This window comes from Panthera tigris, chromosome D1, assembly GCF_018350195.1.
Source record: "Panthera tigris isolate Pti1 chromosome D1, P.tigris_Pti1_mat1.1, whole genome shotgun sequence".
NCBI lineage: Eukaryota > Metazoa > Chordata > Mammalia > Carnivora > Felidae > Panthera > Panthera tigris.
Window position 1 is genome coordinate 64478128 of NC_056669.1, and position 15087 is coordinate 64493214.

General features: G+C 39.1%; 1 protein-coding gene across 4 annotated transcripts in view; it reads right to left on the reverse strand.

Moving 5' to 3' along the window:
• Positions 1-126: 126 nt before the first annotated feature.
• RIC3 (RIC3 acetylcholine receptor chaperone) overlaps positions 127-15087 on the reverse strand; it is a 65895-nt gene continuing 50934 nt past the window's right edge. For 2 of the 4 annotated variants that reach the window (XM_042958218.1, XM_042958217.1), the window contains exon 6: positions 127-4484. In XM_042958218.1, coding sequence (XP_042814152.1) covers positions 4012-4484 — 473 coding nt within the window. In that variant the 3' untranslated portion in view covers positions 127-4011. Of the gene's footprint in view, positions 4485-9115; positions 9210-15087 lie in introns of all 4 variants that reach the window. The other 2 variants (XM_042958220.1, XM_042958219.1) reach the window with 2 other exon arrangements.

Genomic DNA, 15087 nt, shown 5'->3' on the forward strand with positions numbered 1-15087 from the left:
CAGTTTTCATAATGCCTAGAATGTGTATGTCTGTTTGCACAAGATTGTCTTTTCCTATTCTGGAGTGGTCAGACATTTTTGTTCAAAATTATCTGGAGTTTTAGACAAACTTGCAAAACTGTGCTTTTATTAAGTGACTTTTTGAATAAACTCTTTGGTATTCTTGAGCAAATGTATTTATTTACTGGTATGTGCAATGACAAAGTTGGTATTTTCCCATGTTGACATTATATATGTTGTAGAACTTAGTGTTTGTCTAAGTACAGACCATATATCAACAAATTAAACTTGAACTGTTTCAACATGACTGTGCATTTTTTTCTTTGTAGAAAAGGAGAAAAAAAACCTTTCTTACCTAAAGTTTTTTCCTACACCATTCATTTCCTTCTGTCCTAAGAGCCTCGGGGGTGGGTGGGAAGGCATCATGGCTTGGTTGGAAACACTATCATGTGGGTTGAGGCTGTCCTGTCTCTGGCTGTGCTCTTCAAATTTAAGGATGGTGAGAACCACACACACATACACACAGGCTGGGAAAGGCTGGAAGAATAGTTAAGGATAGAAGTTAACTTAGGTTAGCACAGTCCTCTACAAGAATGGGCTGTTTGGTTCCTGAGTGTCACCCTGAGGGCCTGGCCCTTAGGAACAAAAATAGGGTTGGTTTATTTTTTACCCTAGATTTGGAGTTTTTATGTGGCTAAGATAATTTTGGCCTATATCTCCTTGGCTCTGCCTCTGTGGAAAACAACAGTACAGGTTCTTACTAAAAAGGGAAGAGGTTTTTGTTTAGTGGTTAGGTTAAAAACAAGTCTTTTAAATACATCCAGGATGGGCCTGGTTTACACCTATTGTGTTGGCATACTTATAATTAAAGTCCCCTTTCCCCAAAGCGTCTTAGTTTGTACCATGAGTCATTGATCACCCAAGCCCTAGAAGGTACAGAGAGTGTGGTTCTTCTAGGCCATCTCTTCTAAAGGTCAACTATGCCTCCATTCTTCAACACACCTTCCTTCCTGGGTGTAGTTTCTGGAGTGTGTATACTGCCAGTCTTAGAGCTAGCAAGGTGCTTTCTTTCGCTCTTATTGGACAGGAAAGAGCATCTCCTGGCTGGATCACCCACCTGATTTAACCAAGCATGGTCCCAGGTGACACAGTGGCTTCCTAGGCCAACTGTCTGTCCTCCATGCTCTGCCACAGTGCTCAAAGGTCACTGAAAACTAGTACCTGGGGGCTCATCCAAGTTCACAGCCCAGACCAGTTCTGAAAAATGAAGACAATGGTGAGAGCGAGAGCAGGCATGACAATGAAAACCAGTGCTAGGATTTGGTCATCCTGAGTTGTATGTACACATAATTGTCATCCCTGAAGGATAAAATAATTCTGGAAAATCCAAAAGACTAAACAACTGGTGAATAATCAAAATTTCTAAAATATAAATATGTTAATATTTATTATTGCTGTTTAAGCCAACCAAGAGCTAGGGCAGCAAGAACCATCATGAGCTCTTAGTACTTCTGGGAGGAACTATTCCCATAAGCCAATTTCCCCCAAAGATTAACATTCAAAATTCAACAGTTGGTTAGGCAACACCTTACATACCATCCTCAAAAATACCTGAACATCCATACACTTTAACACCAGGTTTGTCTAACACTGCCCTTTCTGCCGAGAATGTTCTCTTCCTTGGCCACCTGAAGTTCTCAGCACGCCTCAAGATCCAACTCGCCCGTCAAGTGTCTTGGAAGTACTTTGGCCAAAATGATCTTTATGTTTCTATAGATTTGGGTCCATGTCTCAATTACAGCATAAAGCCTTGTACAAGGAAAGTAAATTATCTACCACTTATTGAGTGGTTATGTATGAGATAGGAGGGCTAATGCTGTTTTATATGCACTGAGGAGTTCACGTTTAATCCTCCTAACTACCCTATGAGACCTGGACTTGTACTCCCCTGCACTAGATAGGAGAAAACCAAGACTCAGAAGGGTTAAGGACCCAACAAGACTCTATGGACAGAATAGGCATGGATGGAATCATGACCGACATTTCTCTGCTTGCAGAATTCACCATCTTGAGCCCTTTTATAGTTAATAGTTTACTGAAAATAATAAATTAGACAAGGCTCCCACACCAAATTTTGTTTCTCAAAGTTAGGAATTGAGCCCCTGCTCCCACTGCCTACCCCTGGGCAGTGTCTAAATGAACACATGAATGAACAAGCTAGAAACAAACACATCTTAATAATGGAAACATATATACTAAGGCAAAAAAGAAATCAGAACCAGGGACCCAGGACTCCTCATAAATCAACCCCTCACAGTGAATAAAAGGAAATAATGGAAAACAATTTATCAAAACAGTTCAGAGCACCTACATTATTTTTTACCTTAAGCATTACATCTAGATCATTTATAGTACATTTTAAACTACATTCTTTTAAAGTGAATCAAATATTCTACACAGAGATAGATGCAATATACTTCCTACAGACTCAGTTTTCAATGACTTCTCTAACAAAAATGTTAATTTCATCAACGAGAAATGCCTAGTGGTAGCTGACATATTAATATGACCCCATACCTTTTGACAGTCTATAGGCTTAGATGTGTGATTTTAACTATTTTCCTGGCATCTTAGACAACTAGGAACAATGGAACTCCAAAAGCTCTATCTATCCTCACATAATTTAATTTTCACGTCTTCTGCATTTTGTGATTGGGAATGTTCTTGGGAATGTGTCTTCTTTAAACTCAGGTCTTACATGTAAACTGAATTCACTCATCTTTACTAGCCAGGATACCTGGGTGCCATTTTATCTCCAGAAGACACATGGCAGATGGCACCTTAGAGATGAGGTCTTTAGTTTGGTCAAAATCCTTTCAGTCATAACCTACCTCCTACTTTCCCGACCCTTCTCAAAAGACCCAGATACCTGAATAGAGAACAAATAGTCTCTTCCCCTGGCCTATATAGCTATAGGGGCTATATGCCCCTGCTATATTGGTTCTCTGCAAAAGACACACGCTGCAACTTCCCTTTTGGGCTGGCACTTTGTCTACAAGCTCAGTCGTCCTCATTTCTGTTTCAATTCATGTGGCTGCAGAGGGCACAACATTTAGAAATACCTTCCAGGCCAGGACTGCTATAAGTACATGGATTCTTTCCCTATCCCTGGCTCTCTGGCGACTTGAGCATCTCATGGAGGACCAGCATTCTCACACGGCTTTCTTGTAGCCTTAACAGCCTCAAACCTTGGATCTGGAGGGCAAGGCCTAAAAAGTCTCTATTTAAACCTTCTTCTGGCCACTGAGGGCCAGAGGTATAAAGGTGCTTCTGGGTTGGCAGTTCTGTAAACACAACAGGGATAAAGGAAGCTAGAGATCCAGGCAATACTGGAGCAAAACAGTCCCCCAACAGGTCTCCGGGCTCATTCACAAATCACTGGGGTCTTCTGCTACTCTGAAGAAAAGCAGGTATCTGAGGCAGCAACAGTGCTCCTAAAAAGGCCCTTGCTGTGGCAAACGGGCTTCAGCTCACACAGCAGAGTCCTACCCTGCTCTGGCCCCATCATACTCAGAAAAAATGTTCTCTTCTTGAACCCAGGAGACCACTAACCTGCTCAAGGCCCACAGAATAAGACATCTTGGACTCTGAAATCTTCACTTTTGCAACCATAAGTCCTCATCACGTGTAAACTGATGTTCGTTCACAGGTAAACCATCTGCTACTCCTAGCACGAGGAGTTAGATCCCTGTCCCTGAGTGTACACTAGATCAAACATAATTACTCAGTGGATCGACTCTCTGGTGGAAGAAAGGCATAAAGAGTGAAGCTGTATTATGTTCATACTAATTGCTACCGTGTTTTACAAGGTGACAGGTGTCTGAGCACCAGGAAGGATACATGATATCCATGGTAGTGGCCTGATTAGCTAGGATATTTAAACACAGAATGAAGTATAGGGCACAGGGCCAAGGATGAAATCGGAGAAGGGAGAGAAAGGTCACCTTGGGACTAGACTAATGGATACTTCCCCAAACCAGCTGTTTTCAACTCCAAACCCTGGGGGTTCCGCTTCCTCAATGTACCATCTGTATGTGCTTTATCAGTGCTCATGTCCAACCCTTTATCCCTGAAGTCTTGGGGCCAGACTTCTTTGGTGGCTTCCTCTTGTTCAGTGTAATTGTCTGCACTGAATCCAGCATTCTCTGCCAAGACGGCAGGATCCTCCTCTTCATGAAAACAGCAGGAACATGTTTCTGGCTTTGGGTCACATGAGGTAACAGAATTATCTTCCTGGACTCTGGGGTCAGTGGGCACTCCCCACCCCAAATGGTCTGATTCTTCACCTTCTAGCAATTCCATTCTTTCAGCTATTTCTTCAGCAGACGGTTCCTTGGGGTCAGGGTAATCCACTAAGATGGTTTCTTGCCTATGCTTGATGCAATCTGAAAGGTCATAAATTGGGTAAGTTTCTTCAGGGTAACCTAGAGAAAAAAAGCAGCAAAAAGTCTTACTTTGTGTTGAAGAGACATTCTTTGTATTAGGCTCAAAGAGGCTTCTTAGGCAGCAGCTATCCTGTCCCAACAAATCCATTCAAGAAATCTCTAAGAGGACTCTAACAGTTCTAAAGTTTCACTTGAGTAAATTCTTAGCAATCTGGCAGACTACCCGTGTTCTTTGAAATACAAACCAATTCAGAAGAAAAACTCTTCTTAAGTGCAGGGTGCTTAGGGTGGAGCGGAAGTCTCACACCACCAACTTCTGCTGTAGTGATGAAGATTAAACAAACATGAGCCTTCGGTTAAAAACAAACAAACAAAAAGTACCAAACACCAGAGAGCATAGCTCAAGGCTAATGTTTATAATTTCTATTTGGAACCATTTCCAAATCTTCCTGGGTGGGGAGAGGAGAAGAAAAGGAACACTAAGCTCTTCGAAAAAATAAACCACGAAGGCTTCCACTAATCAAAAGAACTGAAATGCCTTGCAAGTGTCAGAGAGAGAGAGAGAGAGAGTGCACACTCCAGCAAGACATGCCCAAGATCCCAAAGGACAGGAACTGGGTTTTCACAAGACACAATCCCCGTTGTTGGCTTCTTGGTCTTCACAAAATAGAACAAAAGAGACAACAAACCGGTAAGCAAAATAAGTAGTACTGGTACTGAATTCCAGCTATGATAATGAGAAAAGACAAAATGTTGCCAAATTAAAGAACGAAATGAAATAAATCTGTGTCAGGCAAGCTGTGCCAGAGCGGCAGATGGGCCTCGCTGGAGCTCATATGCCAGAGCTGGCAACAGCAGCCGTGCACACTACACGATGTGAAAAGCCGGAGAATTCAAAATCCATTTGCACATTATGATAATTGGCAAATTTCAACCCTAATACAAACCACTTTTTGCCTGCAAATTCTGAAAAGGGTCTTTTTTTTTTTTTTTATGCAGTGTAGAGTGTGGAGAGACATATTTTAACAACATGAACTGTTTTTTTTTTCTAATCATAAATCATACAGACTCACTGTAAAAATTTTGAAAAACACAGACAAGTTTTAAAAAGAAAACACAAGTCAGCTAGAATCCCACCATTGATGATAATTTGTTGTGTTGCTTCTGGCCTTTTTATCATATACTCATTTTTTCATTCAATATTAGATCATGAGCACTTCTCCATGTCATTAGGCATTTTAAAGTCTGCAAAATATCCCACCATACAGCTACATAACTCACCTGCCTTACCATGCCTTTTCTGTAAAACCTGTAGATTCTTTCCTATGCTCCCTTATTGTAAGTAACACAGCAGCTAAGATCTCTGAATATTAATCTATGTCCACTTCCACATTTCTTTAAGATACACTTCTAGAGGGTGTCTGGGTGGCTAAGTTAAGCATCTGACTCTTGATTCCGGCTCAGGTCATGATCCCACAGTTTGTGAAATCAAACCCCGAGTTGGGCTCTGTTTGGGAATCTCTCTCTCCTTTTCCTCTCTCTCCCTCTCTCTATGCCCCTCTCCTACATGTGGGTGCATTCTCTCTCTTTCTCTCTCTCTCATAAAGAAACTTAAAAAAAGATACACTTCTAGAAATATGAGAACTAAAGTTTAGGATTAGACATTTTAAAAGCGTTTTTTACACCCTGCCAAATTACTTTCCAGAAGAATGTATATACACTTTTATTTTTACCAGTGATGTAAAAAAACAAAACAAACAAAACACACACACACACAAAAATACAACTGTCCATCTTATACCCTCATCATCACTGATAGTAGTAGGTTAAGAATCTTGCCAATGCAATCTTAGTTCCCAAGCTTAACTTACTGTGTGTGGGTGGAATGCTAGGTAAAAGAGTTTAGCTACCCAAGGCCCTCACTGCCTCCTTGGTCAAGGGCAGGGGGTCCTGGGGAGGCTTACTTGCTAGTTAGCTCCTAGTCACTGAATAGCTTAAGAGATGTCCATTTTCTGGCATGTTCCTGCCTTCTCCTTACACCAAGAACAAAGCCTACCTTTGGAGTTCCATGGCTATCTGGCTTTAGTTTAAGAGGGGGAGGCCTGCTGAAAATCAAATAGGCTCACAAATGGGCTTCTAAGGTAGCCCATTATCTGCCAACATTACTGGCTATTCAAGAACTTTGTTAAAAATATGAGCAAAACTCACTGATCCTAAAAGGAAGTCAGCAGGGGAGCCAAACTAAGCAAACTATGTAAACAGCCCTAAAAGAACAAAAACAAAAACAAAATAGTCAATGTAGGAAACAGGAGTTAATATCAACTTATAATGGATATTCCCAGTAATATTAAAAATAATACTGCATTGATAAAACCCAACCAGGGTTCAGTATAAAAAGGGGAGCAAACAGGCAATAAGAACTATTAGAGCTTGGAAAACTGTACAGCAACATGCAGAAGAATGAACCTGGACCAATTTCTTACACCATACATAAAAACTCAAAATGGATGAAAGACCTAAATGTAAGACAGGAAGCCATCAAAATCCTCGAGGAGAAAGCAGGCAAAAACCTCTTTGATCTTGGCTGCAGCAACTTCTTACTCAACACATTTCCAGAGGCAAGGGAAGCAAAAGCAAAAATGAACTACTGGGACCTCATCAAAATAAGCTTCTGCACAGCGAAGGAAACAATCAGCAAAACTAAAAGGCAACTGACGGAATGGGAGAAGATATCTGCAAATGACATATCAGATAAAGGGTTAGTATCCAAAATCTATAAAGAACTTCTCAAACTCAACACCCAAAAAACAAATAATCCAGTGAAGAAATGGGCAAAAGACATGAATAGACACTTCTGCAAAGAAGACATCCAGATGGCCAACCAACATATGAAAAAATGCTCAACATCACTCGTCCTCAGGGAAATACAAATCAAAACCACAATGAGATACCACCTCACACCTGTCAGAATGGCTAACATTAACAACTCAGGCAACAACAGAGGTTGGCGAGGATGCAGAGAAAGAGGATCTCTTTTGCACTGCTGGTGGGAATGCAAGCTGGTGCAGCCACTCTGGAAAACAGTATGGAGGTTCCTCAAAAAACTAAAAACAGAACTACCCTACGACCCAGCAATTGCACTACTAGGCATTTATCCAAGGGATACAGGTGTGCTGTTTTGAAGGGACACATGTACCCCCATGTTTATAGCAGCACTATCAACAATAGCCAAGTATGGAAAGAGCCCAAATGTCCATCGATGGATGAATGGATAAAGATGTATATATATACAATGGAGTATCAAAAAGAATCAGCAACCAAAAAGAATGAAATCTTGCCATTTGCAACTACATGGATGGAACTGGAGGGTATTACACTAAGTGAAATTAGAGAAAGGCAAAAATCACATGACTTCATTCATATGAGGACTTTCAGAGACAAAACAGATGAATGTAAGGGAAGGGAAACAAAAATAATATAAAAACAGGGAGGGGGACAAAACAGAAGAGACTCATAAATATGGAGAACAATCTGAGGGTTACGGGAGGGGCTGGGAGAGGGGGGATGGGCTAAATGGGTAAGGGGCATTAAGGAATCTACTCCTGAAATCATTGTTTCACTATATGCTAATTTGGATTTAAATTTAAAAAAAATTAAAAAAAGAACTATTAGAAATAGAAAATATTGGGGCACCTGGTGGCTCAGTCGGTTAAGTGTCCGACTTCGGCTCGGGTCACAATCTCACGGTCCGTGGGTTCGAGCCCCGCGTCGGGCTCTGGGCTGATGGCTCAGAGCCTGGAGCCTGCTTCCAATTCTGTGTCTCCCTCTCTCTGCCCCTCCCCTGTTCATGCTCTGTCTCTGTCTCAAAAATAAATAAACATTACCAAAAAAATTAAAAAAAAAAAAAGAAATAGAAAATATTTCAACTGGAGAAAGGGAGAAAATAGATTGAAATGGACACAGTACGTGAGATCAAGCCCTGCACTGGGCTCTGCATGGACAGCATGGGGCCTTCTTGGGATTCCCTTTCTCCCTCTATGACCCTCCTCCACTTGCTGTCTCAAAGTAAACATTAAAAAAAAAAAACATTTTTTTGAATAAATAAACAAACAAAATGGACATGGCTAAAAGGCAGATTAGTATATTAAAAGTCAAAGTCCAGAAATTCTTCTAAGACAAAGGTAAAAATGAAAAGGAGATAAAAACTGTGAGAAAATACACACTGCACTGAAAGCTGGCCCGGGACTACCCAATCTCCAAATCACTGGAATTCCAGAATGAGGGCAGAGTAGGTTGAATGGAAGCAAGAACCAGAAAAAAAAAAAGTTACAAAAGAAAAGATCACTTAGCTGAAGACAGACTCAAGTCTTCAGATGGAAAAGACTCACTAAATGCTAGACAGAAATACTATGAAAAATCCACATTTTCATACACACTCAGATATGCTAATGAACCTGCCCAAATTCAAATGTGTAAGGATTAAAAGATTATGAATTTTCAGACAGAAAACAAACTAGCTAACTAAAAGCAGGTTCCCTACAGAGAAGAAGAATCAGACTGTGGTAAGATTTCTCATTTTCAACATCAAAGAAAAATAAAGCAACTTTATTTGCAAGTCCTCTTGAAGCAAATCATCTTCAGATGTGTAAGGAAAAATAGCACAAAATTACCTGTATCAAAGTGAAAAATGGCACATGCAGATATCCAGGTAATCGTCAAGTACACTTGGGGGTGACAGGGTAGGGGTGGAAACACTTAGGAACTCTGATACAAAGAAAAAAAATAAAAAAATTTGAGAAAGAACATACTGCATATGAGAAAGCAGTGAACAATGAATCGGTAGAAATTATCAATGTAAAATAATTGATACTGTGGTTAGAAATTTAATGCCATTGTTCAGAAATACTTAAAACAGGCTACTATATTTAAAAGTTAATATCACTTGGACCTAAATTCTGTATATTTCAACACCTGAGAGGTAGACAGAAAATGAACAGGATATCGGGACAAGGTTATATAAAGAGATTTGCAATCTGGAGGATAAAATGAATTCCAGTTTTTATTTCCTTGATTACTAGTGAGACTGAAATACTTTTTAATGTTTTGTTAGCAAGGTGCATTTTTTTCTTTTGTGTACTGCCTACGTAGGAGGATTTCAGTGTTTTATAAATTATAGAATTCTTTATATACTAAAAGGTATCAACTTCTTTTCAGTCATACATGTCACAAATGTTTTTCCTGTTTAGTGTTGGCTTTAAGTTTTGTGGTATTCTCTAATCTACAGAAAGTAAAAGTTCTATGTATTCAGAGTACACTATCCTTTCCCTTAAATTTTTTCACTGCTTTTATTATTTTTTTAACATGAAATTTATTGTCAAATTGGTTCCCATACAACACCCAGTGCTCATCCCAACCGGTGCCCTCCTCAATACCCATCACCCACCCTCCCCTCCCTCCCACCCCCCATGAACCCTCAGTTTATTCTGTTTTTAAGAGTCTCTTATGGTTTGGCTCCCTCCCTCTTTTTTTTTTTTTCCTTCCCCTCCCCCATTGGTCTTCTGGTAAGTTTCTCAGGATCCACATAAGAGTGAAAATATATGGAATCTATCTTTCTCTGTATGACTTATTTCACTTAGCATAACACTCTCCAGTTCTACCCACATTGCTACAAAAGGCCATATTTCATTCTTTCTCATTGCCAAGTAGTATTTCATTGTGCATATAAACCACAATTTCTTTACCCATTCATCAGTTGATAGACATTTAGGCTCTTTCCATACTTTGGCTATTGTTGAAAGTGCTGCTATAAACATTGGGGTACAAGTGCCCCTATGCATCAGCACTCCTGTATCCCTTGGGTAAATTCCTAGCAGTGCTATTGCTGGGTCATAGGGTAGATCTATTTTTAATTTTTTGAGGAACCTGCACACTGTTTTCCAGAGCGGCTGCACCAGTTTGCATTCCCACCAACAGTGCAAGAGGGTTCCCATTTCTCCACATCCTCGCCAGCATCTATAGTCTTCTGATTTGTTCATTTTAGCCACTCTGACTGGCGTGAGGTGGTATCTGAGTGTGGTTTTGATTTGTATTTCCCTGATGAGGAGTGATGTTGAGCAGCTTTTCATGTGCCTGTTGGCCATCCGGATGTCTTCTTTAGAGAAGTGTCTATTCGTGTTTTCTGCCCATTTCTTCACTGGATTATTTGTTTTTCGGGTGTGGAGTTTGGTGAGTTCTTTATAGATTTTGGATACTAGCCCTTTGTCCAATATGTCATTTGCAAATATCTTTTCCCATTCTGTTGGTTGCCTTTTAGTTTTGTTGACTGTTTCCTTTGCAGTGCAGAAACTTTTTATCTTCATGAGGTCTGAATAGTTCATTTTTGCTTTTAATTCCCTTGTCTTTGGAGATGTGTCAAGTAAGAAATTGCAGTGGCTGAGGTCAGAGAGGTTTTTTCCTGCTTTTTCCTCTAGGGTTTTGATGGTTTCTGGTCTCACATTCAGGTCCTTTAACCATTTTGAGTTTATTTTTGCAAATGGTGTGAGAAAGTAGTCTAGTTTCATTCTTCTGCATGTTGCTGTCCAGTTCTCCCAGCACCATTTGTTGAAGAGACTTTTTCCATTGGATATTCTTTCCTGCTTTGTCAAAGATTAGTTAGCCATACTTTTGTGGGTCCAGTTCTGGGTTCTCTATTCTATTCCATTGGTCTATGTGTCTGTTTTTGTGACAATACCATGCTGTCTTGATGATGACAGCTTTGTAGTACAGGCTAAAGTCTGGGACTGTGATGCCTCCTGCTTTGGTCTTCTTCAATATTACTTTGGCTATTCGGCGTCTTCTATGGTTCCATACAAATTTTAAGATTGCCTGTTCTAGCTTCGAGAAGAATGCTGGTGCAATTTTGATTGGGATTGCATTGAATGTGTAGATTGCTTTGGGTAGTATTGACATTTTAACAATATTTATTCTTCCAATCCATGAGCATGGAATGTTTTTCCATTTCTTTGTATCTTCTTCAATTTCCTTCATAAGCTTTCTATAGTTTTCAGCATACTGATCTTGTACATCTTTGGTTAGGTTTATCCCTAGGTATTTTATGATTCTTGGTGCAATTGTGAATGGGATTAGTTTGTCTTTCTGTTGTTTCATTATTAGTGTATAAGAATGCAACTGATTTCTGTACATTGATTTTGTATCCTGCAACTTTGCTGAATTCATGTATCAGTTCTTGTAGATTTTTGGTGGAGTCTATCGGGTTTTCCATGTAGATCATGTCATCTGCAAAAAGTGAAAGCTTGACTTCATCTTTGCCAATTTTGACGCCTTTGATTTCCTTTTGTTGTCTGATTGCTGATGCTAGAACTTCCAACACTATGTTAAACAACAGCAGTGAGAGTGGGCATCCCAGTCGTGTTTCTGATCTCAGGGGGAAAGCTCTCAGTTTTTCCTCATTGAGGATGATATTAGCTGTGGGCTTTTCATAAATGGCTTTTATGATGTTTAAATATGTTCCTTCTATCCTTTCTTGAGGGTTTTTATTAAGAAAGGATGCTGAATTTTGTCAAATGCTTTTTCTGCATTGATTGACAGGATCATATGGTTCTTTTCTTTTATTAATGTGATGTATCACATTGATTGATTTGCGAATGTTGAACCAGCCCTGCAGCCCAGGAATGAATCCCACTTGATCATGGTGAATAATTCTTTTTATATGCTGTTGATTCAATTTGATAGTATCTTATTGAGAATTTCTGCATCCATATTCATCAGGGATATTGGCCTGTAGTTCTCTTTTTTTACTCTGTCTGGTTTGGGAATCAAAGTAATGCTGGCTTCATAGAATGAGGCTGGAAGTTTTCCTTCCCTTTCTATTTTTTGGAACAGCTTGAGAAGGATAGGTATTATCTCTGCTTTAAACGTCTGGTAGAACTCCCCAGGGAAGCCATCTGGTCCTGGACTCTTATTTGTTGGGAGATTTTTGATGACTGATTCAATTTCTTTGCTGGTTATGGGTCTGTTCAAGTTTTCTATTTCTTCCTGTTTGAGTTTTCAAAGTGTGTAGGTGCTTAGGAATTTGTTCATTTCTTCCAGGTTGTCCAGTTTGTTGGCATATAATTTTTCATAGTATTCCCTGATAATTGCTTGTATTTCTGAGGGATTGGTTGTAATGATTGTTTTCATTCATGATTTTATTTGGGTCATCTCCCTTTTCTTTTTGAGAAGCCTGGCTAGAGGTTTATCAATTTTGTTTATTTTTTCAAAAAACCAACTTTTGGTTTCATTGATCTGCTCTACAGTTTTTTTTAGATTCTATATTGTTTATTTCTGCTCTGATCTTTATTATTTCTCTTCTTCTGCTAGGTTTGGGGTCTCTTTGCTGTTCTGCTTCTATTTCCTTTAGGTGTGCTGTTAGGTTTTGTATTTGGGATTTTTCTTGTTTCTTGAGATAGGCCTGGATTGCAATGTATTTTCCCCCAGGACTGCCTTTGCTGCATCCCAAAGCGTTTGGATTGTTGTATTTTCATTTTCGTTTGTTTCCATATATTTTTTAATTTCTTCTCTAATTGCCTGGTTGACCCACTCATTCTTTAGTAGGGTGTTCTTTAACCTCCATGCTTCTGGAGGTTTCCCAGACTTTTTCCTGTGGTTGATTTGAAGCTTCATAGCATTGTGGTCTGAAAGTATGCATGGTATGATCTCAATTCTTGTATACTTATGAAGGGCTGTTTTGTGACCCAGTATGTGATCTATCTTGGAGAATGTTCCATGTGCACTCGAGAAGAAAGTGTATTCTGTTGCTTTGGGATGCAGAGTTCTAAATATATCTGTCAAGTCCATCTGATCCAATGTATCATTCAGGGCCCTTGTTTCTTTATTGATCCTGTGTCTAGATGATCTATCCATTGCTGTAAGTGGGGTATTAAAGTCCCCTGCAATTACCACATTTTTATCAATAAGGTTGCTTACGTTTGTGATTGTTTTATATATTGGGGGCTCCCATATTCGGCACATAGACATTTATAATTGTTAGCTCTTCCTGATGGATAGACTCTGTAATTATTATATAATGCCCTTCTTCGTCTCTTGTTGCAGCCTTTAATTTAAAATCTAGTTTGTCTGATATAAGTATGGCAACTCCAGCTTTCTTTCGACTTCCAGTAGCATGACAGTTCTCCATCCTCTCACTGCTTTTAAAAAATGTAATTGTAGATTCACATGTAGTTATAAGAAATATAGAAACCCCTGTACCCTTTACCCAGCTTCTCCCAATGATGGTATCTTGCAAAACTATCCTACAATAGGACAATCAGTATATTAATATCGATGAAATTAATATACAGAGCATTTCTATCACCACAAGGATTCCTTATATTTCCCTTTCCCTTTTATTGCCACACCTAGTCCCTCCTGCCCCATTTCCTCCTCAACCTCAGCCAACTACTACCAATCTGTTCTCCATTTCTATAATTTTGCCATTTCAAGAATGTCCTATAATCACACAGTATGGAACCTTTTGGAATTAGCCTTTTTCACTCAGTATAATTATTTGGAAATTCATCCAGGTTGTTGCATATATCAATAATTTACTTTTATTGCTGAGTAGTATACCAAAGTATCAATGTACCATAGTTTGTAACCATTCACCTGCTGAAGGATGTCTGGGTTGTTTGCAGTTTGGGGCTACTACTAATAAAGCTGCTGTGCATATTAATGTACAAGTTTTATGTGAACATAAGTCTTCACTTCTGAGGTTAATGCCCAGGAGTGCAACTTTCAGGTTGCACAGTGGATCTAGTTTCTCCACATCCTTGTCAGCATTTGGTGTTGTTACTGTTTTTTTACTTTAGTCATTCTGCTAGATGTGTGGTGGTATTTATTGTGATTTTAATTTGTATTTTCTTAGTGGCTAATGATGTTTAACATCTTTTCATGTGCTCATCTGCCATCTGTGTATCTCCTCTCTGGTGCAAGTCAGTTCATATCTTTTGCCCATTTCCTAACTGGATTGTTTATTTTTCCCTGTTTTGAGAGTTCTTTATATACTCTAGATATAAGTTCTTCGTTGGACATGTGATCTGCAAATATTTTCTTTCACTGTGTAGCATGACTTTTCATCATCTTAACGGGGTCTTTTGCAGAGCAAAAGTTCTGGATTTTGATGACATCCACTTATCAATTTTTCCTTTTATGAATTGTGTTTATGATGTCAAGCCTAAAAACTCTAGAAAATCCTTGGGATTTTCTAGGATGCCTAGGATTAGGCAAATTTTTTCAAAAAAGGTTTATAGTTTTACCATTTACATTTATGTTGATGACCCGTTTTTAATTAATTTTTGTGTAACATGTAGACCTTGGTTTGAGGATTATTTTTTGCTACGGATATCCAGTTGCTAGAGCACCATTTGTTAACTCCACTGAAATGGTTTTGTAACTTTGTCAAAAATCAGCTGTACATATTTATGTGGTTCTGGGTTCTCAGTTCTTTGATCTAGGTGTCTGGTCCTATACCAGTATCACACAGTTTTGATTACTATACCTATATAATAAGTGTTGGAATCAGGTAAACTAATTCCTCCAATTTTTCCAAAATTGTTTAGCTATTCTATTTTCTCTGCTCCTCCGTAAACATTTTAGAAGAATCTTG